The sequence below is a fragment of the Notothenia rossii genome (genome assembly GCF_949606895.1).
Source record: "Notothenia rossii genome assembly, chromosome: 4".
Taxonomy (NCBI): domain Eukaryota; kingdom Metazoa; phylum Chordata; class Actinopteri; order Perciformes; family Nototheniidae; genus Notothenia; species Notothenia rossii.
In genome coordinates, this window is record NC_136902.1 from 9,281,976 (window position 1) to 9,303,723 (window position 21,748).

The 21,748-nt window shown below is 37.9% G+C and overlaps 2 protein-coding genes across 5 annotated transcripts; one reads left to right on the forward strand and one right to left on the reverse strand.

The window, feature by feature from the left end:
• Positions 1 to 994: 994 nt before the first annotated feature.
• pfdn4 (prefoldin subunit 4) lies at positions 995 to 5,058 on the reverse strand. Its single transcript, XM_079674557.1, has 4 exons — positions 4,925 to 5,058; positions 3,573 to 3,680; positions 2,897 to 3,037; positions 995 to 1,643 (listed from the first exon to the last, which is right to left on the reverse strand). Exons 1-4 carry the CDS (start codon positions 4,949 to 4,951, stop codon positions 1,512 to 1,514), a joined length of 408 nt encoding a protein of 135 aa, XP_079530683.1. The 5' UTR covers positions 4,952 to 5,058; the 3' UTR covers positions 995 to 1,511.
• Positions 5,059 to 8,306: 3,248 nt separating this feature from the next.
• bcas1 (brain enriched myelin associated protein 1) lies at positions 8,307 to 21,748 on the forward strand. Of its 4 annotated transcripts, XM_079674244.1 has the most exons (14): positions 8,307 to 8,443; positions 8,578 to 8,649; positions 8,923 to 9,007; positions 9,815 to 9,975; positions 14,508 to 14,687; positions 15,573 to 15,626; positions 15,848 to 15,880; positions 16,174 to 16,392; positions 17,636 to 17,701; positions 17,924 to 17,965; positions 18,335 to 18,373; positions 19,446 to 19,568; positions 20,144 to 20,350; positions 20,805 to 21,748. In XM_079674244.1, the coding sequence occupies exons 2-14, from the start codon at positions 8,611 to 8,613 to the stop codon at positions 20,880 to 20,882; spliced, it is 1,326 nt and encodes a 441-aa protein (XP_079530370.1). In that variant the 5' UTR covers positions 8,307 to 8,443; positions 8,578 to 8,610; the 3' UTR covers positions 20,883 to 21,748. The 4 variants fall into 4 exon arrangements, with proteins under 4 accessions (XP_079530370.1, XP_079530372.1, XP_079530371.1 ...); XM_079674246.1 differs by lacking the exon at positions 18,335 to 18,373; XM_079674245.1 differs by lacking the exon at positions 15,848 to 15,880.

Consider the following 21,748-nt stretch of genomic DNA (forward strand, 5'->3'; position numbering starts at 1 on the left):
TACACCCTTGCAACTCTAACACAGAAAATACCTGTCTATGCTACCCCAGAACGCCTCGTTGGAGATTTCTCATTTTAAAAAATGTTCTTCCGGGAACCAAGTGATGTAACGACGACTCCTCCGTGGATTGGCCAAAATGGACCAATCCGTGGAGCCCTTACGTTACGTCCCTGGATTGGTCCAAATTGACCAATCCACGGACTTTCTCACACACATACTCAATCTTTTCTCAGCTGCAGCCCCGCCCATTTCTCCTCCCTGAGACGGCGGGACGCGGCGAGGCTTTGAGTCGGTGTGTGAGCACACACACAAACTCCCAGCCAGGCTGCGGGTGTGTGTGTGTGTGTGTGTTCGGGCTGGTTTCGGGCTGGGTTTCGCTGTCTCGCAGACGGCCACTGGGCTCATATGGAGGGGGGGGCAGGAGCTGCAACAAGCCGTGTAGGACAGAGAGTGAATACACATACTATACAGAGATGCTGTATGAGAAACCAATGTGAGTTTGGAACATTGAACAATGTAAATCTATTCTAGTAGACCTCAACAATGGAATTATGATCAGTGGAAATGGCCATGACATGGGACCTTTAACAATAAGTTACAGTAATATTTGCTGAGGGGACATTCAGGAAGTGCAATGCTGATTTGTTACTTATTAGTTGTAGACACTTAAGTCAAATGCATGTGGGCAGTAATGGATTTGAGAATGATTTTAAAATCCAGAGGTGAAAATAAACTAATTACATTACGTGCAGATTTGAGGAATTGTCTTGCTTTTTTTATAGTTCTACCCAGCTACATTTCAAAATGTTCATGTACTAAATGTATTTGCAGTTCAAGCAGACATTTTTTAGATGACTCAAAATAGTTGTACGAGGAACAGAGGCACACGTGTAAAAATGTAAAGCATAGCGACTCCCGTTTCCGATTGAAGATCCATGAGAATACGTATATTTCAGATTGAAATGTAATGCAGTTTGGAAATAGACAACAAACGTGTTGATCAGTAACCGAAGGTACTTATTTTATCACCTTAAGGTGGCAGCACCACAACATCCTGAATGATTCAAGCAGATTCGATACTCTTAAGGATTTCAGACATTGTTGCATGAACACCATTTTGTTAATGTGTTCCCCTTTGAGATAGTGGAGCACAAAGTGAGTTCACAATGTAAATGTTAAGAGTGCTAAATACTACACGGGTGTTTTGTTTCTCATCTTTTACTTAAGTTTGATCAGCAGATTAAAAAAAAACATGATCATTAAATACAGGACGAATTACAATAAGTAACAAATGATGTGCATTTATTTTATCTCCATACCTTAACTGTTGGTGTCCTTGTGATTTTGATTACAAACTAAAGAATCAAACAACATCCGTGTAAACAAAAGCCAGACGTATAAGCCGTTCATGCGGAGTCCTGGGGGATGTTTTGTTTGGCTCGGTGGATGTGATACAGGAGCTGCATGGAAAAAGTCCGAGTTGGGGCAGCTTTCAATGTCCAATTCCCAGCTTAGCTTTCATCAGCCTCCAGGTTAATGTTGGTACCAAACTTGGCATAGAGCTGGATCTTCAGATCCCCCAAAACTTGCAGTATCGCGGACACTCGGGCATCGAGGCCTTTGACCTCCTGCTCCAGTGTTTCCTGATTACAGAACATAAATCCCAATTAAACCACATCTACTACAATTTCCCAGACGACGGAGAACAACATATTATGAAGGAAAAATGTATTGTGATGAAATAATTCAAATGTAGCCTGAACTCATATATATCAATATTCCAATTACTGTATATAGACTATTCTGAACAGTTTGTATTATACTCTGTTTCAATTATATTTGTATTTTAATGCGCTATTTTATTGTGTTGCACTGTTGGGGGAGCCTGTGACCTAAGATGTTCATTGTCATAACTACACTGTAGCTTTGCACACATGACAATGAAAGCCTTGAAACTTGAAATAAGTGTGCACTCATTTATACTCAGAAGATATTTGAGTTTAAACGTGAGCTTTTCTCAGCTGTTCGTAGCAAACGGCTCTACATAAATTGTAATTGCCTGCGCTGTGTGTTTTGTTGTTTGGCTAAAAAAGCATCAGCAGATAAAAAAGGACAAACAGGAACTTGAAGTGACAGAAGGAAGAACAATGTCTTATCTGAGGATCAATATTTGCCCTCTTGATAAATAGAGGTGGATGATTAATGTGCCCCAAACTTGAACTGCTTCTCACTGTTCCAAAGCTCTGAAACAACCATCAGTGCAAATAAAGGAATGGTTTTAAATGTGTTGGACTATGTTATTGGTTTTCTTGCCAACAGTCATGTGAAGATCAATACACTTCTCATGACTGCAGTCTGGTATGACGTATAAATGTGTAATTAAAGCGATCAATATGAAATACACTGTGGGTGCAAAACATTTTCTGTTCATGTCAGTTTAAAAAGGGAACATTCAGACTTGTAGATTAATCTCCCATTTTTAAAATGAGGAAGCTAAGGGGAGAGTCAGACATAGCTTTCACTGGAAATCTGATTTTAGATGAATTTTTCTTAGAGGCAGGAATTAGTGCAAATTAAAGAAACCCATAACTTAATAGGAAGGATATAGTCCAACTTTTTTTCCCAATGCAAATGTGTTATGAAACGAGCCGTCTTTATATTGAAATTAAACATAATAATAATAAGACATACACAAACTATATACAATTCCTAAAGCCATGAATACAGTATGTGACCTGACGTTTTTATCTTTAAGAAATGTGAGAGTACATTAGGTGATATAGGTGAATGGAGTTTTAGTGCTTTCAGTCCCTTGACTTTATGACTCATCTTAATAAGAGTCTTTTACTGATAATTACCATTTCAAAAAGGTATAATGGTGTCTAAAGAAACCTACCTTGGCAGCCTCCAGCATCTCTTGAGTCTCTTCCTGGGTGTGACTGACAAAGACGTCGCCAATTTGGTACGGGATCAAAAGAGAGTCGTCGTCTAACATCATTAGGTCGTCGCTGGCATCCTGAAGGTTCTGCAGCGATTTCTGCAGGGTGACATTAGCAGAACATTACAGTCTCAATTAGGGCTGTTAACAAATTACTGTCTGTAATTCAGCAGCTGCACTTCCCTTTAGACCGTACTTAACCGTAACCCATATGAACAAATTGCATCTCACCGGAATCTGTCATAATGAACTTTATGGTAATTTCACAGGCTGTATTGTGTGGCTCTGATGACTATGTTAAACTTAAGAAGTGAAGATGATGATGAGGGTCTGAAAGTTGGTCAATTATGTCTTTGCAGTATAGCGAATTAGAAATAACAGAACCACGAACAACTACAGCCTTCAAAATGAACATTACGTTTCAACAGCTCCTTAGAATATATTCAATAAAACATTTGTATCCTTGTGAAAACAGGGCTGTTGCGTATTGGTAACTCTAGACAAAGAATCTACACACAATAAGCCTATATTATTGCAATTACCCATGTTGGTCCAAAATATTATTTTTTATTACAAACTCAGATGACACACAATGGACCCCGAAAGGGTAAAATCCACATCACATGGTGCTTACTTTCTTCGCCTCGATTTCATTTTTCAGCTCGTTCATCCGACTTGTGTTCCTGGCGAATTTATTGATCCTCTGCTGGTCTTCAAAGGTGACGTTCACATCTTCTACCGCCTGCAGACATGAGGAAAAATGTGGTTAAAGCCAGCTGTGGCAAATAACTCTGTACATGTCCTTGCTTATTGCAGGTGCATTACTTTACTAATTATAATGCACTTGAGAATTTCCATTTTGTGCTATTTTAAATGTCTACTCCAATACAAATCAAAAGGGAAATATAACCTTTAAATCACTATATTCTATTAAATAACTGCTTTCGTTACTATAGGTAGTTACTATATAACCAAAAATATAAATCAGTAAATAAACAATGATGCTCTATTATGAGATAAGTGGGAAATTCAAAAGCTAAAATTAGTCTCACTTTTAACAGCTCCAACCTATAAGTGATGAACACATAATAAACATTTGTTATAATCCATTTAATATACGTTATAGTGCTTTTAGTCCGGGGGCTTTAAGTATATTTTGATGCCAATACTTATTTAATTACATTACTTGTAGTTGTACCAGAGTATTTTTACACAGTGATAATGTGCCCAAAGACTATATTAGGTCAATTAAGGAAAATTGCCATATTATTTATCCAGATGAGTTTAAAAGTACCAGCATATCTTTCATATTCAACATGCTATTATTACTATGGATATGTTTAAGATATAGTAGATTCCTTGTCATGCTAATGTAGTCATTTGGCACTTGGGGACTTCCCTATATCATAAATGAAATATAAACATTTGTAAAGTAGTCCCATAGGCCAAACATAGTATGAAGAAAAAACACACTTTTCAGCCAAGCCGTTTTTTTTTTAATTGCTAGATTTGTGGTTAGTCAATGCCATAAAGCAAAAATAGTTAAATAGACTAATTTTCCCACCTCTGTTAAAGCTAACATGCCAAACCCTGTTGGTCCACTAGCATACCTATGAATGGTCAACGTAGCTACTGTTATCTAGCAAGCTAAAGAGGAAACTTTACAGTGTCTGTTCTGCCAACTATCGCATCCATGGTTTCGGTATTTATTATTATTATCATCACCATTAACCTGGCTAATTCTTAAGACTCTCAGTTGAATACAAAGCGGGATAAATATAGCTAGTGTATTAGCTAGCTAGCTAACGGTAGCTACAACCGTTGACATGAGCTGCACGAGGGCGTGACCATGATATTTATTTATCCGTGGTATCAACGGTTGTGTCTTTTTCCCCCACACAAACCTCTACTGCTTTATCTAATACTGCAAAAGAGACTGCAGCAGAGTGTCTTGAAAAGCAAGTTATTTTGTATTGTAATACTCACTACAGTTCCCTTCATGATGGCTGCCATCTTGGCTTCCTCGACTGCACAGACGCACAGATCACCAGAAAAATAAATCTATACCGCCACCAAGCGGGACAGGAAGTAGGCTACCTCTAGATTTTAGCAGTAAAAATGATAGAAAACAACACCTTTTCTTCAGTTTAGTCCACTTAGTCATAATGTACATTTACTACTGAAGTACTCTACTTAAGTAAAAATTTGGGGTACATGATATTTTATTTTGTTCACTACTTTACACTTGTTGTACCTTTTTACTCCATTATCCTGCAGGCATTATTTTTTGGAGATTTATTTATGCAGATTTAGGTTTATACAAAATATCCTCCTGAGACCCAGAAAGAAAAAGGTTTCAAATTGTATTTTCTTTTTTTTATCACACAAGTCTTTAGGGTGGTATAAACATAATGACAAACAAAAACTAAAAAAATATATTTTTATTTTTGTTTTATTGTGTGTCCTTTGTAGAGGACATCGGGTGTTAGTTATGCGAAGCATAGTATACAAACAACATTAACATACAAGTACATTTAGATAACATTAGAGCACAACAACTCAATGCAACAAATATTGAGCCCCCATTTGTAGTAGGCCTACTCCATCATTTGTTTTTTAAATGCAGAGATACATCTGACACTTGAGGCACTTGATGTATGTTTTCCCACTGCATCGGTCTGCCATGAACCCTACAGAAACCTAAGTGTCAGTTTTGGCCCATAGTGGACTCCATTTGTGTTGTGTAAAATGGGGGAAATAAAAAGTTAGCAAATCCCCATGTCCTCCTCAGAGGACATTCATAAAAACATTTAGTTTTAGGTCAAATAAGTATTACACTGCTCTGAAAACTCACTACACTAACTCCTAAGATGTTCCCTTACTATAATTAATCAAAAATATTGAACTCACAACACTGGTCATTAGAAACTTACCATTTATCTTTCTATAAATAGTGCTTGTGTTGATGGACGCCATTTTAAAATATAATGAAATTATCTTTTTCAAAGCCACACCCATGTCATATGTTTGAAAATCCCAGGATGTCCTCTATGGAGTACAATTGGACTTAATGCTGTGGCATGTATAACCTCAAAGTAATGGACCAAAACCCAATGTGCTCCACAGAGGAAAAAAATGTATGGGTGGGTCTCTGGAGGATATAAATCGACACATACATTATTGTAGGCTACCCAGTAGTGTATAAAGTACATCAAATAAACCCCCCACCTTTACTAACTTCAAAACTGAAGTGATGAACAAATTAATGCACCTATAATTTATATAAAATATATATACATTTTGTAATCTGATGTTTAAAGGTGCCTTTCTAAATAGCAACTACTTTTACTTTTGGTACCTAAAGAATATTTTGACACTAATACTTTTTTAGTTTTACTTGAGTACACATTTGGATGCAGTACTTTGACTTGTAACTGAGTATTTTTACACTGCAGTATTACTACCTTTAGTTAAGTATATAACCTGAGTACTTCTTCCGTCTCTGCATTTCACCACATAATAGGCCTATAGTTGTCCTTTGATCACACAAGTACTTATAAAAGAGAATAATATAAGGTAGCATCAAACATGGGCCTTCATTCATAAAGAAGTTATAATTTAAGAAATGTTTTCCTATAAAAACAACATTGTTTTCTTACCACTATGATAGGTAGGCCTTTTTCTGTGTTTTTCGTCAGAGGTTTTTGAGGTAGAACTCAAGTCAAGCACAAATTCTTTTTTAAGAGTTGTATGTATTATTGTAATTAAGTTCATTGTTTGAGATGTTGGGAAGACATTGAGTACTTTCTGACAAGTTATAATTATTTATGTTGTTTAGTAATGCTGCTTGTGATTTTTGTATTAAGAGTGTGTTAAATGTTAATTATATCATTTGTTATGTTGTCTATTTACTTTGTTACTTTGTTCACATGGTCAAAATAAGTGAAACAAAATAAATAAAATAAAATAAAAATGATGGCAAATAACTCTCTTATGAGAGTGAGAATTTAGGTTTAGTTTAAATATATAATTAATTGAGTTAAATAAATGACCTAACAATATGTCAAACATGTTATTTTATCAACCGGAACTACTTCTCTGTAAATATTTCCACAGCAAACAGTGCTGCACCCTAGCTCAAATATTTACTGAATACATCTGGAGAGCTAGAGCGCTATTAATCCAATTCAGGCTGGCTGCAGAAAATGGATTAAGTGCACCACTTCAAAGATATATAAGTGTTGTTCCATGGTATTTGGACTAAATCTTAATAGCCAAATGTCCTTATTATTTCTAAAATCAAGGGATTTTTGTAAGGGTCGTGCCCCTGATAAAACTAGAAGCCTGCCGAGCGTTGGACGTTCATGAAGAGTTTGTCTGAGGTCTCTCAGCTGTTGGCCTTGCATGAAGTCAAAAGTGCACAATCCAATCAGGGGAATCCAACTCCCACCTCAATGTGTAGCCTATAGGCTACAATTGAGACATTGTGTGCATGGATTCCAAGCCCTGTCATAATATATTCAATAAACACTGCACATTTGAAGTTTCCTAACAATTGTTTTTTGCAGTTATTTGTTGTAAAACATATTCAAATTATTTTAAGTTTGGCTGATTTGCATGAAAAGGCTTTTGTCAGCAACATGATCACAGCACATGATGTACAAAGTGGCAAACAAACACACAGATGGGAATAATAAAAGAAGGAACACCTCAGAGGGAACTCAAGTCAGTTTGTCTTTGATCCCTGAGCGCCACTCAGGCAGTGCTGTCTGAATTTATACATTGACAGGCACTCAAAGACATTTAAATATGACCATGTGGAAGTCTTTTAAGACGGATGATTTAATTACAGAGCTCTTTGTTTGTCATGATAAGCTGTGACACTAAAACAGATAGTCCCTCTTATAAAATCATATCAAAGAAATACAGCAGATATTTCATGGCATGTGGCACTTGGATTATTTCTTCCAAATGGTCCTATTATTAACAGACCCTGTAAAAAAAGATCATAATAACCTAAATGATAACATGATTAAAGTTCTTCTTTAAAATAAAAAGAACCGGGTTTATAGAATACAACGTTTATGCATGTTCTTTGTTGGCAATTAGGAAGTGTTTCAACTAATGTCCTTAAACTACATCCTGTTACTTCACATGTAATGTGTCAGCAAGAGTGCACTGCATCACCTTATTTCCTTGTGATTGATAAGATTATCAGCACATTATGATCATGTTGGGGGGTCTTCAAAGTGTTCACAGAGAGATTAACATGAGCTAATCATGAGATTTTTAAAAAAGAGCACCGACACTGCAGTTACTGAATAGTAGGAAGTCCGATTGATTACTTAAAAACGGTCACACCCATTTCTTAAAGCTCACCAACTATGTATATAGGCTGTAAACAACAGGCATGCACCGTTTGGTAGGAGCAGCAGTGTGACAGACTCCCTCCACATTTTATCTTAAGACGGATATCACTTGTTTGTCTTGCAGAGGTGTAACAAGGTAAGACATTTGAGTTAACACAATGCTATATCACTGAATGAAGAGACATACCAATTTCGATATATATTGCATTTTTGCAGTGCGTAGTTTCTTGTTCATGCAACGTAACTAAATGATATTTCTTTTTTTTGCAGAATCGGAGTTTCAAAGACTGATTCTTGGAAAACATGGGGAACGAAACATCCAAGAACAAAGAGCTTACCAAGGTAGCATTTTATTCAAAGTAACAAAAAACTGTGATGTTAACCCTGTAACTGAAGTATCTATAACTTATAATACATTTTAATTTTCTCATGGAAAAGCAGATGCTAATGGCTGTTTGGACCAAATATGTTATCCCATATTTTTCTAAATGTTTGATTGTTAGCAGTTGTAAATGTAAATGTAAAATCAGTGTTTTGTTCAAATAACCCACTGTAGATAATGTCTTGTTAACTGTGGACCAATCTATACAGCATGTCTTTATTACTTTTTTATAGAATGGGAGCATTTCTGGGAAGCATAACAATGGATCAATTAATGGCATCTCTACAAACATCAAATCTAATGGAGTGGCGACTGTTGGTGAGTGAGATCTGTTTTTATTAGAATACCTAATCATGTTTTAACTTTCAAAAAGCATGGTAGAAATATGTCATATACACATTTGGACACAGTGTGACAATTAACTTGTTGTCTTGAAATGTTGAGAATGTGAGGATGGCAGTCATATTTGTACTGTTCTTAATACTATTAAGCTGTATATTGCTTCTTGGGAAAATATTGTACAATAGTCTCTGACACATAAAATCAGCTGATCTATGTTGGATTAGTCCTTTGGACTTTATAACACTCTGTAAACACAGTGACTCCCAGCTGGACTGTGTCTTGGGACTTCCAAAGTAAACCTTAGGCGTAGTCTCATGCAGTGAGAAGGAGCAACTGTTTATCCTGTCATGGTGTGGTTTGTGTCAGTGCAGAGACAATAGTGCTGCAGGATTCCCACTGTCACCTGAGTTTGTCTAAAGCTAATGTTGGCGACGGAGACAATTTCACTTTCTCACACATAGTCCATGTTTACTTCATGGAGACATGGAGCAGAGTAGATATCGTGTATAAGTTAAATATTACATTCAAAGAAGTTAACATAAAATAAACACTGATGTGTAATATAAATGATAGCTGCGAAAATATTTGGTAAAGCATATTCAAACACACGAATAATTATTAGATAAGATGCATTATTGTAACACAGACTTCACATTACAGACAAGAGAAAAACATAAAATAATCAACTACTGTAGCAACATGTCAAATATTTGTCAGAAAGTTAGGTAATTTCAGGTTCCAATCTTTAATTCTCAACCCTTTTTTTTTTTAACCTTGCCACAGAAACAACTGAGCCGGACTACATGATAGTCGAAACCGACTCTAAATCTGCTGAAGCTCCGATTATTTCTGAGCTCCTGGAAACCATCATCCAAAAGGAAGAAGTCAAGGAAATAAATGAAAGTCCACCAGATGAAAGTCTTCCTGCCCCCGATCCACAGACAGTAAGTGCGGAGTTCATGTTTGTTTTCAAATGTAATATTGTATTCTTTTTATCGTCAACAAATACCATGCCAAGACCTAAACAAACATGTGTTGCTCTCGTCGCCAAAGCCTGGTTTATCGTATTTCTAATCCAAACCGTAAAATATTCCAGTACCTGTTTGAGTAGCATTTGCTCAAGAACTACATTGACCAGCTTTTTTAAAATAATTACCTAACCCTTTTCTAGAAACGAGCATTTTTTTGATTAGGACAACATTATTGTGTCTATTTTGTGCCTTGGGAGGTTGGAGAGTAAAGCTGGATGTAATTTCTTTACTAACAGACTGCTGCTGCTGTAACGGCAACCTAAACCTTACCTTTTTTAAGATGTATATCTTTTGGCCAAAGAAGAAAAGGGGGGAGGGAAATCCGAGAGCCCTGAAAGAAGAACTAATGCATTGTTGGTTTGGTCTTTTGTCATATTTGTTGACTGTAAGGGAAATAAAGAAAAATGTCTTATCCTTCAATGTTTTCTAATCCCCAAAACAATCTGCCTGCCAAATTGACTAATATCACTTCGTAAGGTAAGCCAATTTAAGGGGTATATAAACCAATCCACTAACAAACTGAAACAAAAAGGTAGAAAGAATTTCTGCAACCAAATAAATAAATAGTCTCAATCAAATGTGATCAAGCACATGGTTGTGATATATGTCACGGAACCAATTCATTTTTAATTTTTAATATTTTATCTAAACACCAATGTTGATTTTCATGATAAAGGAGTCGGACACAAGGGAAGAGGAAGCCATCACCGTGATCATCGATGTGCACCAAGATGACTTTGAATATCCACTTTGGAAAGCTGAAATATCAACACAAACGGACAGAACAATTGAGGCACACGTTTCAACGCAAACTGGTGAGGATAATGTTGATACAACCGCCTATACTGATGGTCCAGTGGAAGTCATAATGGAGACGCAGGCATCGCAAGAAGATCCGCCAAATGGGTGGGCATTTGTCATTGCGGGGGTTGTTGAAGATACTTTGAATGAGGAGCACTTACACAACCAGACAGCTGGGATCATCAATGAAGAACTTGTCAAGGAGAACATAGTGTGTGAGAGTATAGTGTTCAGAGAAGAATGGGTGGAAGTTATCGACATCATAAACTTCAATGAATCTAATGTGGTCACTACTGAGGCCCAGGAAACAAATGGTGTCTCCTCCCCAGATGACGAGCCAACCACTACGGTGATGGAAACAATCCCGGAAGTGGTTTGGGAGGAGCAAAATAATTCAACTGCAAACCAAGACATTTCTGTCCATCCTGTGACAGTTCTATTAGTAAATGTGAAATCTGCCCATGAAGAGGTTAACAAAGAGGATGCTGCTACAGTTCAAGATGTACCAAACATATGTGAAGTTAAAGGACTTGCTTCAGAGGAACTATCTGTCCCTCCTGTGACGGTACTGCTGGTAAATATGGAATCTGCCCATGAAGAGGTCACCGCGGATGAAGCTCCAGCAGTTGAAGATGTACCAGAAATATGTGAAGTAAAAGTAATGGCTGTAGAAGAACTTTCTGTCCCTCCTGTGACGGTTCTTCTGGTAAATGTGGAATCTGCCCATGAAGAGGTCACCGCGGATGATGTCGTTACCGTTGAGGCAGTACCAGAAATATGTGAAGAAGAAGGACTTGCTGTAGAGGAACTATCTGCCCCTCCTGTGACAGCACTGCTGGTAAATATGGAATCTGCCCATGAAGGGGAAGCCACAGATACTGCAGCTGAGGATGTACCAGAAAGATGTAAACAAGAAGTACTTGCTGGATTGGTACTTCCTGTCCCTCCTGTGACAGTTCTTCTAGTAAATGTGGAATCTGCCCATGAAGAAATCAGCGCAAATGGTGTCGTTGCAGCTGAGAACATACCAGAAATATGTGAAAGTGTGGAATCTGCCCAAGGAGAGGTCACTGCAGATGATGTCGTTACAGTTGAGGTAGTACCAGAAATATTTGAACAAAAAGTTCTTGCTGTTGCAGTTGAGAATGTACAAGAAATATGTGAAACCGTGGAATCTGCCCATGAAGAGGCCACCTCTGATTATGCTGTTGCAGTTAAGGATGTACACGAAATATGTGGACAAGTCGTACTTGATGATGAGTGGGATAGATGTCCTAAGGAAGAAGTTATCATTGTAGAAGCTCCGTCCATTGAGCGTATCACCTTTGAAGAACTTCCTGAAGAAACGTTATGCTCTCATGATGATGAAGACATGCTTGGATATATTCTTGAAGTTATTGCTAGAGATATGAATGCAGAGGTTGGCGAAGATGTGACTACTGATCTGGGACCAGAGCAAGTTGAAGAAACAGAGCCAAGTCATGTCCAAGATGATGATGAGATGATAATGGCGGCAGCGATTGAAACCCTTTCACTGGAACTTGAATGTTTTGCCATCACCTCTCAGGAATCTCTTGATGATTCTGCGGATCATGTCGAAGAAGAGGTGATTACTGCCACTAGTTATTTGCACTTATTTGGAGAACAAGTAGCAGGCCTAGTGACTCCAGAGGAGCCAGTTACTGAGATGACAACCGAAGAAGCAATAGAGGCTTTATCAAATGAAATGGAAGCAGTGCCAGAAAGTGTTGAAGCACATACGACAGCAGGCCAAGTCATCGGGGAAGACAGTTCTGAGGAAACTATGGAACAAAGTGATGATGTTTTGGCTCAAGCTGTAACACCCGAACAAATCCCAGTAGAACAGGTAGAGGAAACCCCAAGCCCACTTGACCAGGATGCAACCAAAGAGTTGTTGAGGAACACACCAGAAGCAGTTTTTGAAGATATTTCGGGGCTGCTTGAAGTTACTGAAAACATAGTTGAGGAACCTGCTGACGTGCCACCAATGGATGCCACAGAAGAGTCTGAGCCTTGCGTTTCAGACCAAGAGGAACTCGTAGAGGAGAACATCGTCTCAGCCGAAATGCCAATAGATTCAACTCATGTTGTTTCTGAGATGTCTTCGGAGGAGAATGCAAGCCTTCCTGAGCAACCACGAAATGGCAATGTGTTGGTAGTCCTACTCGAGACAATCGAAGATGAAGTTACAGAAGAGATCATGCAAGAAACAGATCATTCTGGTCGTAGTTTATCTGCTGAAGAGAAGAACTATGCTTTTCTTGAGACCATTGTAGAGGAAATCCTCACAGAAGACGATGATGAAGCTGAATGTGACCTTGTGACTTCAGAGGAGGACTCTGAAGGGAATTCAGAGGATGAATCAAGTGGGACCTCCATAGATTCATCACTGGACTTAAGTGTCACAACCACAGACATGGAAGCGTTATTTGCCAGGCTGCATTCAGCTTGTGTGGAAGTTGTTGAAGAATCAGCATATAGGCTTGGTCGTTTCACGCTATCTTTAGTGGGATACGAAATTACTCTTACTATTAATGTGGCTCCAAAGGAAGAAGAGAAGTAAAATGTTGAATGAATTAAAAATATTGATCTACCTCTTAAGGAAATCAAGTGTTTAACGTTTTGCACCAGGAGTTATACATAGAGGTAGCTGTTGTTGTATCGGCTAGTAGCAAACTACGTACATTTGAGAGTAAGTTGCCATACTAAAATAATTTAATTTCTTATTTAACAGTTGATGTGGCTAGTTATCTACTTATCTATTTAGTCAAAGTTATCATGAGTTTGTATCTGTTTATAAATATGTTGGGCAGCTTATTTTTTTCAAAGAGGCTAGTTGTCCTTTTAGTTGAACAAAACAAATAGAAAGCTCTAATTCAAAGTAATGTTTCTTTACTTAAAGAAACTTTAACTTTTTTAATGAACAAAAACTTTACTATGAACACGTTTACTCAAGTTTAAAACAGGACAGAGACCTCCAATACTTGAGTGCAAGGACCAGTGATTGTGATTGGCCCTCCCTAGCTGGCAGTCCCTTTGCTGCACAAGTGAAGATATGTAGTAGTAATTGCAATTTGATTGTAAATTGTATGTTGTGTTTTATAATAATTAAAAGCAGTGTTATTTATATATCATCAACACAAGATGAAATTGTGAAGTTTTGAAATGTTTTCCAATAAAATAAAAAATGTAAACATCTTGTTCATTCATAATTTAGTACATTTCATCCTTTTCATTCGTGTTTAGTGACAAATAATACCAACTTTCACAAGAGAAAGAGAAGGGTTTAAAAACAAAACATTCAAATTAAATCACTCCACACTGAAGGAAAATTGTATGCAAAACTATGTATTATATACCCACCATCATGTCACAGCAAGGTATTTGAGTTTCCTCACATTTTCCAGGGCATAACTCTCACACATTGTTGAATATCAATGAGTGAGGGGTGGGACACACACATTAATAAAAGGCTGATTGTTGACAATGCCTCGAGTAGGCAGAGGCATGGCTGGAATTGTGCTCCCATCTCAATGCTGCGATTAAGACACTCACTGCTTGCATTATCAGCTGTGGGGCTCTAACATAATTCTCAAAGGCTAATTCTTTGTGATGCTGTATAGGGGACAGCTAACTTAAAGCAAGAATCAGAATCACTACCGGAGCCGGAGAGCGTGACTCTAGACCTGTGTCCAGTTGAAGAAACAGCTCCTGAAACTGTCAACGGAAACATTCAACCGGTGGAAACCCAAAAGGCAAGCAAACCAGAGGAGAATCCAGTTATGAACTTCTTCAAAAAAATAGTAAGTGACACAATTTGAGAAATTAGAGGCGGATATGCAATTGATTTTCCAAATTGTTTGAAAAAATAGATTGCTGTGGAAAAAATGCATTGAAGAATTTGCTGTAGTGTAAAGGAAGGAAACAGATCTACCATTGTTATCTGTAATTATTACTGAAGTCAAATAGCTGCTTAAAAAACTCAAATGAACATTTTCATATTTCTCTTAAAGCCTGACTGAAACCAAATAATTTAATAATAATGTAAAGCAGTCATAACTAATTCAACAGATGCTGCGTCACATTTTATTGGTGATTTCTCTTGTTTTATGTTGAGGTATGTGAAAAGGGACTTTTTGGCACAGAAAATGTATCCATAACAATATGACAGCACTGATGGAAAACCTATAACAAGTAGCTATTGTATTTCCTCTTCAACATGCTGTGTTTGGGACATTTAAAGAGTTACCATTGCTCTAGCCCCATGCTAATCAAGTCTCTGAACATGCGGGAATGTGGTGGCCTATTGTTCGAGCCATAGTGTGAGCTCACAAGGGGGGCCTGTGCTGTTGGAAGTTGAGATTTGTGAAGATAGAGCGAGGGCAGGCCTACGCCATCTCCGCAGCACAATGGCTGTCACAATGACAGCGCACGTACTGTATGTGCTCTGTCAGGGACCTGAGAGTGCCTCAGTCAGCTCATCATAAAGGCCTGTGTCTGCATTCATGAAAGGCTTGTATCTAAATATTATTTATTCTGTTTCTATAACATGGGCGAAAGAACGCTGACTTTGTTCTACACAGCTTCAGTGCAGGCTATAAGAAATAACATATAACATTTGAGAGCTAGGCCTTTAGTTTTTCTATTACGAACGGCACAAATAAAAAAATTCTTCCCTTGTTGCACAGGTGACTCTCAAAGTAACCAAGGAAACAGCTACTCCTGAAGCCACAAAAGAGCAGGTGAACAGATGTTTTTGAAACATTAAAAACATGTTTAAATATTAACTGGCCGTTGTTAATTAAGAAAGGTTTGAATTCTCTCCTTTTCATTTCTTCTCAACATCCAATGTATATCATGCTTTTTTTTGTTTAGTTGCATCAGTGAACTCAAGCTTGTTTGCACATCTTTGTTTGCTTAACTTTATTCCTCTAACTGTTTCCTTTTTTCCGTTGGCAAATAGTCCCAGGAGTGCCCACCAGTGACAACCACTACTGTGAGAACATTCCCCATGAAGTGTTATAATTTATTTACCTCGAAAGGATATCTTTACTGGACATTAGTTGGGTTCAGTTAACTTCCATAAATGCTACTTTAATTGCTAGTGTTTCATTGTACACACACATTCTTTTCATTGTTTATTTTGGACTAAACTTACTTGCTAAACTATACTGATAACTGGTTTGCATTCATCATTGCAGCTTAAATTGTAATTGTGTACTTTATCATGTATGTAAGTGTGGAGTGTTTTCTTTTTAGCAGTTATTTGAACACTCACTCTCTGAATAGGTCGCACAAGTATCTGAGCCGCCCCCAGCACCCAAAGGGGGGATGTCTATCCCACCACCACCTCCTCCAGAGCCACCCAAAATGGAAATCAAGGCAGAAATAGCTGCTAAACCTGCCAAACCCACACTCAAAGAAGAACCAAAAGCTGCTGGAAAGTCACCCAAGGCCTCAAAAGGAATATCAGCCAGAGTCACTCTGAGCAATCTCTTCCGTCCAAAGGTAAATAAACAGCAAACCAAAGATTGTAAGACAAGATAGTTACGTAAAGGGGTGGTTATTCATGTAGAATTGCAATGATACATGAGTATAATGCAGAGTGAATGTGAATTTGAGGTACTGCTAGGTCTCAAGGCATCCAAGGGCAAGAGTGCTTCAGCAAGGGTGGAGCCAATGCCAAGACTGCAGCAGTGGTACAGTAGATTATTATATTCTCTGACCATGGCTCTTCCTGTTACTAACTGAACAAGAGCTGGTCTGTCTGGACGTGGCAAGAACAGAACAAATAGCTGTTTTCAAATAGGAATAAACAGCAAGTGTAAGATAGTATTTATTGTGCCTTGAACCTCACCCAGGGTATCAGATGTTTGTTGTTCTCTTTCAAAGATGTGACTTGGATGTGACATGGAGATACATGTCCAATAATCACATAAATATTTCCGGAGGAAGCTGTGTCAAGTTAGCAACACTGTTTGTACCACAATCCCTTTTGCATGATAATTGTACTATTTAAATGGTATTAGTGATTCATTTAATTCACACAAAATGTTAAGAAAATACACGTATTTTGCCTGCATAAAATTAGATGAGGAGATCAACACTACTCTTAGGTTTTTGCACTAACTATCAAGCTACAGTCAGAAAACATGGAGCTTAGCTTAGCACAACAACTGGAAACAGCTAGCTTGGCACCTGGAAAAAGAATAAAACATTAAACTGACCTATGAACCTTTAGACAGTGCACTTTGAGTATGTCCAGTAAATTCACACTACATACTAAGTAATTGTTGCAAAAATCCTAAACAATTAGACTGCGATACATACTCAATTTGTTGTCAGTATAACTAGGCTATATTAGCATGTGAATTCAAATAAAGCCCAATAAATAGTTGCAGCACATGAATCCTATTAAACAACTTCTCATTTGTACTCACTTTATGTACAAATCAAACAGGCAACATACAGTGCTATTTGCCTACTTAAGAGCTAGCCGATTCTTCCTGCCTCCAGTCTTTATGCTATGCTAGGCTAACCACTTTCTAGCTACATACTTAGCTCACTGATATGAGAGTGGTATTGATCTTCTCATCTAATTCTCAACAAGAAAGCACATACACGTTATCAAAAATGTCAAACTATTCTTTTAATCTTTTTATAATGACAACATTTCCTCTGTGTTTAAAGGACGTCTCCTGTCTATCATGTTGCTTTGACTAACAGTATTAATTCCTCCAATGTCCTGCAGAAAGTCAATGATGAACCACCAGAGCCAGAAGTAGAGGTAGAGGTACAACCAGTAGTAGAAGTACAGGTAAACCAGAGTGCATGCTCAATCTCATCAGGAGTATTCAGGGGATTGTGTATTTTAATGTGAGTTTGAATATCAAGTCTTTCACCAAACCCGCACAGTGGGTATTATTTTAAACAGTCTTTTACAGCTGTGCTCATAACAGACATACCATATAAATAAAAGCACGTTCAAATCGTCTTAATTTGCATCTCTTCAGAATAAAAAAGTAGTTTTGCTCTGCAGGAGACACCAGAGGAGACACCAGAGCCAGTTGTAGAAGTCCAGGTAAAACAAGTATGAGAGTTGTAAATCTCAGGGTTTTGTCTTTTTTTTGGGATTGGAATAGTCGTCTGATGATCTGATTATTCTCTGTTTTCATATGTTGTAATTCATTTGCATCTGCTCAGAGTGAAATTAATGTTCAACCCACTAAAACAGCAGAGGAGGCTGCAGAGCCAGTGCTCATGAATATGAATTCCTAATTTTCCTCACTCTACAGGCACCTCTGACGTGTTATTGAACCAGCTATCAAATATTATGTTAAACCAAAAATAATCTTTCACCATTCATTATATTCATTTAAAAAATGTGGCATTATTCTTTCACGTTTTGAAAAGTTTTAAGCAATTCAAATAATGGTATAATTCCCGGCAGATGGAGGAAGAGGTACCACAGCCAGTGGTAGAAGCTGAGGTAAATTAAAGGATGTCAACATTTTGGGAAATACTCTTAATTGCTTTCTTGCAGAGATTTGAAGATCACTCTAATATTCATATCTGTTCGTAAAGTATGAAGCAAAAGCTAGCAACCGCTTAGCTTAGCTTAGCATCTGGCTGGGAACAGCTGACCGCCCTCTGTCGGAAAGTAAATAAATCAGCCTTGAGCCATTTAACATTTCTGATAAAATCACTGCATTACAAAACAGTGTGATTCCATAACTTTTGGACAGCCAGGCTAGCTAGTTGTTTACAGAGCTCTCAAGTCTCACACGCATTTCACTCCATTCACACGCTCACACGCCACACCTTGTATTTCTCACGCAGACATTTCTTTCCAGGGTACCGCCCACCAAGTTGCGCCGCAATTTTGTAAACAACAAAATAGGCTTGTTTGAGACGCGTGCACTCCACTAGCACCCCCCCTCCCCCCGTTGACATTCGCGCGATACAGAGGGCTTCATACTCCACTAGCAGACCCCCCCCCCCCCCGTTGACATTTGCGGTACAGAGGGCTTCATGGGAACTTTGATGGGAGCCAGAAGTTGGAGTACCAAACACCGCCAAAATCTCACTCTGAACTCTGTTCAAAACTTGAGAGCCCTTTGTTTAAATTAGTTATGCTATGCTAAGCTAACAGTTTCCTGCATCCTATATAATTAGGTGTGAAAATTATATCAATCATCACATTTCTTTGCAAGAAATATACTTTTCCTGATGTGTCAAACTACTTCCTTAAAGGAAGGTGGGTGGGTGGTGTCATGCACTTTTTCTATTTCCTTGTGTTGCTTTTCCTACAAACGATAACATTCTATCTTTTGTGCATGATTTTCTGGGATTCTCATTCTTACAGGGACAGGTTTTTATCCAATTCTTCTTCCTCCTCTTCTGCTCTGATCCTGCTTGGATCGTTTCCAATCCTTTTACCTCTTCTTTTACTTCACAGGTGGCAGCTCCTGTTCTCACCCTATCCGCTTCAATCATTGCCTTGCCTTTAAATCATCAATACCTCATGATATGTATTGTCTTCTCTGCTGTTTCCATTAAAGAAGGTGGATCCCTCAAAAGCTGGCACCCTGGAGGCCGCCTTGAAACCCGAACCTCCACCGCCTGTTCAGGAAGAAAAGAAAACAGACTCAAAGCCATCCTTCTTTTCCATGTTCAAGTCCAAAGTAAGGACCTATACACTATTTGACAATATCTTAGAAATATGGTGGAATTATTAGAGAAAGTAACAAGTTCATGTGAATTTAAGGTATTCTTAAACCACATGACCACAGGCAACAACAACTGGAGTAGTCAAAACAGTAGCATGACCACTCGAAAATAGACGCAATATTAACCAGATGAATACAAAAATGTATAACATCTGGTATTAAAACCTGCTTTCAATCTGTTTTTTTCTCCATGTGTCATTATATTTGAGAGTCAGAACAGTACATATCAGTGCATTTACTAAGACACACAGGATTCTAACATCTGGTACATCTTAATGTCACTTGATCTCGAAGTTCAAGTTTCAAGGCTTTTCTTGTCATGTGTGGATAGCTACAGTGTAGTTATGACAATGGAAATCTTAGGTCACAGGTTCCTCCAACAGATCAAAAAATAAAACAGATAACATAGTCCAAGTAAATAAAATAAAATATAATAAAAACAGAATATGAGTTCAACTGTGCTTATGATTGGTGCACATCACACATTCTAAACAAAAGGCTTCAATAATTCGTTTTTCATTCACTTTCAGGCCGCTGACCCCAAGAAGGCGCCCCCTTCCCCCGCTGCAGCAGCAGAGACAGTGAAAGCCAAGGAGGAGCCCAAAGCAGCAGCCAAGTCAGAGGCGGTTGTAGAAAACAAACCCGCTGCAGTGGCCCCTCCAGCTGGAGAAGATGCAGCCCATGCTCCCAGGAAACTGGAGAAGAGGAACTCCATCCATTTGTTCTTTAAAACTCTGGTAAGGATGGTGTCCCTCTTCCACTGAAGTTACTGACGCTTTTTCTGGTTGAATGGGCCTTTATATTGCAATTAGTTGCAGCTTATCTCCACTAGATGGCGGCAACAACTTGTAAAGTAACCAAACGTGTGGGCCATGTTTGCAGTGCATATTGTGAATTGTTTGTGGAGAGTTTGTTTTTATATCTATTTGACTTAAATAAGTTGACACATATTCCTTTCATAGTAATCAATGCAACTGAAAAAAGGGGGAAGTGCTTTCAAAAATAAAATAAAAACCTCAAATTAGAATTTGTTCCCCACAATATAATTGAAAAAAGGCTTCTAGAAAACTTAAGTCAAAAGCAAATACTCATCTCATGGGTTGTGTTCAGATGTGGCATGCATAATATGGGTCTTCAAAAACAAGATTAGTAGATAGAAACATTTACAATTGTTTTCCCTTTCAACTTCAGGGTCAGAGACGTAGCTCGACAGAAGCCGGGGTCCAGACGGAGCAAGTCCCTGCAGCTGCAGCTGAGAAGGCCAAATGAAACCAGAACCAACAGTGAAGTTTCCCTGTACAAAACCCCTCTATATTTGTTGCTCTTACTCAATCTTTATATCTTTCAACCCTATTGAGTTACTTTAACTACATTTTTTTTGTTTTTGTTACTGTTTAGTTAAAATATGGAAAGAAAAGTGACTGAAAGGGTAGAAGCAAGTCGATAGAAAGTCAAAGTTGAACAAGTTGTGATTTGAAATGCTCAAAGGCGAGGTTGTTGAGATATATATATATATATTCTGGTCATATACATGTCTTGACTTAAAGTAATGTGAGTGAGAAACGTTTTCTACAGACAGTTAATGTGACTCACGGGGTTTGAGCAATAGACAGTACCAGGCTTTGCTTTTAGCAATAAGTTTATAAAAAGAAAAACAGGTTCAAGTTTTAGAAGGCGGAAAAAACCTTGGCAATGCAGAGGTTAATATCGAACGAATAGCAACAGAAGTACTTTTATCTATATGACATTATAAGAACATATTTGCATAACAAACTTCACTTACATATTATTTTAACTTGATGTAAACTAAAGCACATACATACATACACATCCTAACAGTCATGTATTGGGCCATATGGGAAAAATCACAATCTTTACTTATCTGCACGGAAATTATTGTAAACAAAAACAAAATGGTGTCATTGTGCAAATGTGTCCTTGTGGTGCGCTTTGCCTCATATATCACAGTGGCTTAGCTTTTTAATTTGATTACAACATGTCATTTAAAAAGACGTCTTATGGTGTTAGTTATTTGTTTTTCGACATATGTGCAATTAATATAAAGCTTTCGTTTACCTATATGTATGTATGTGTAACTTCAACTATCTTAAAAGACAATAAATATGTTCACTGTT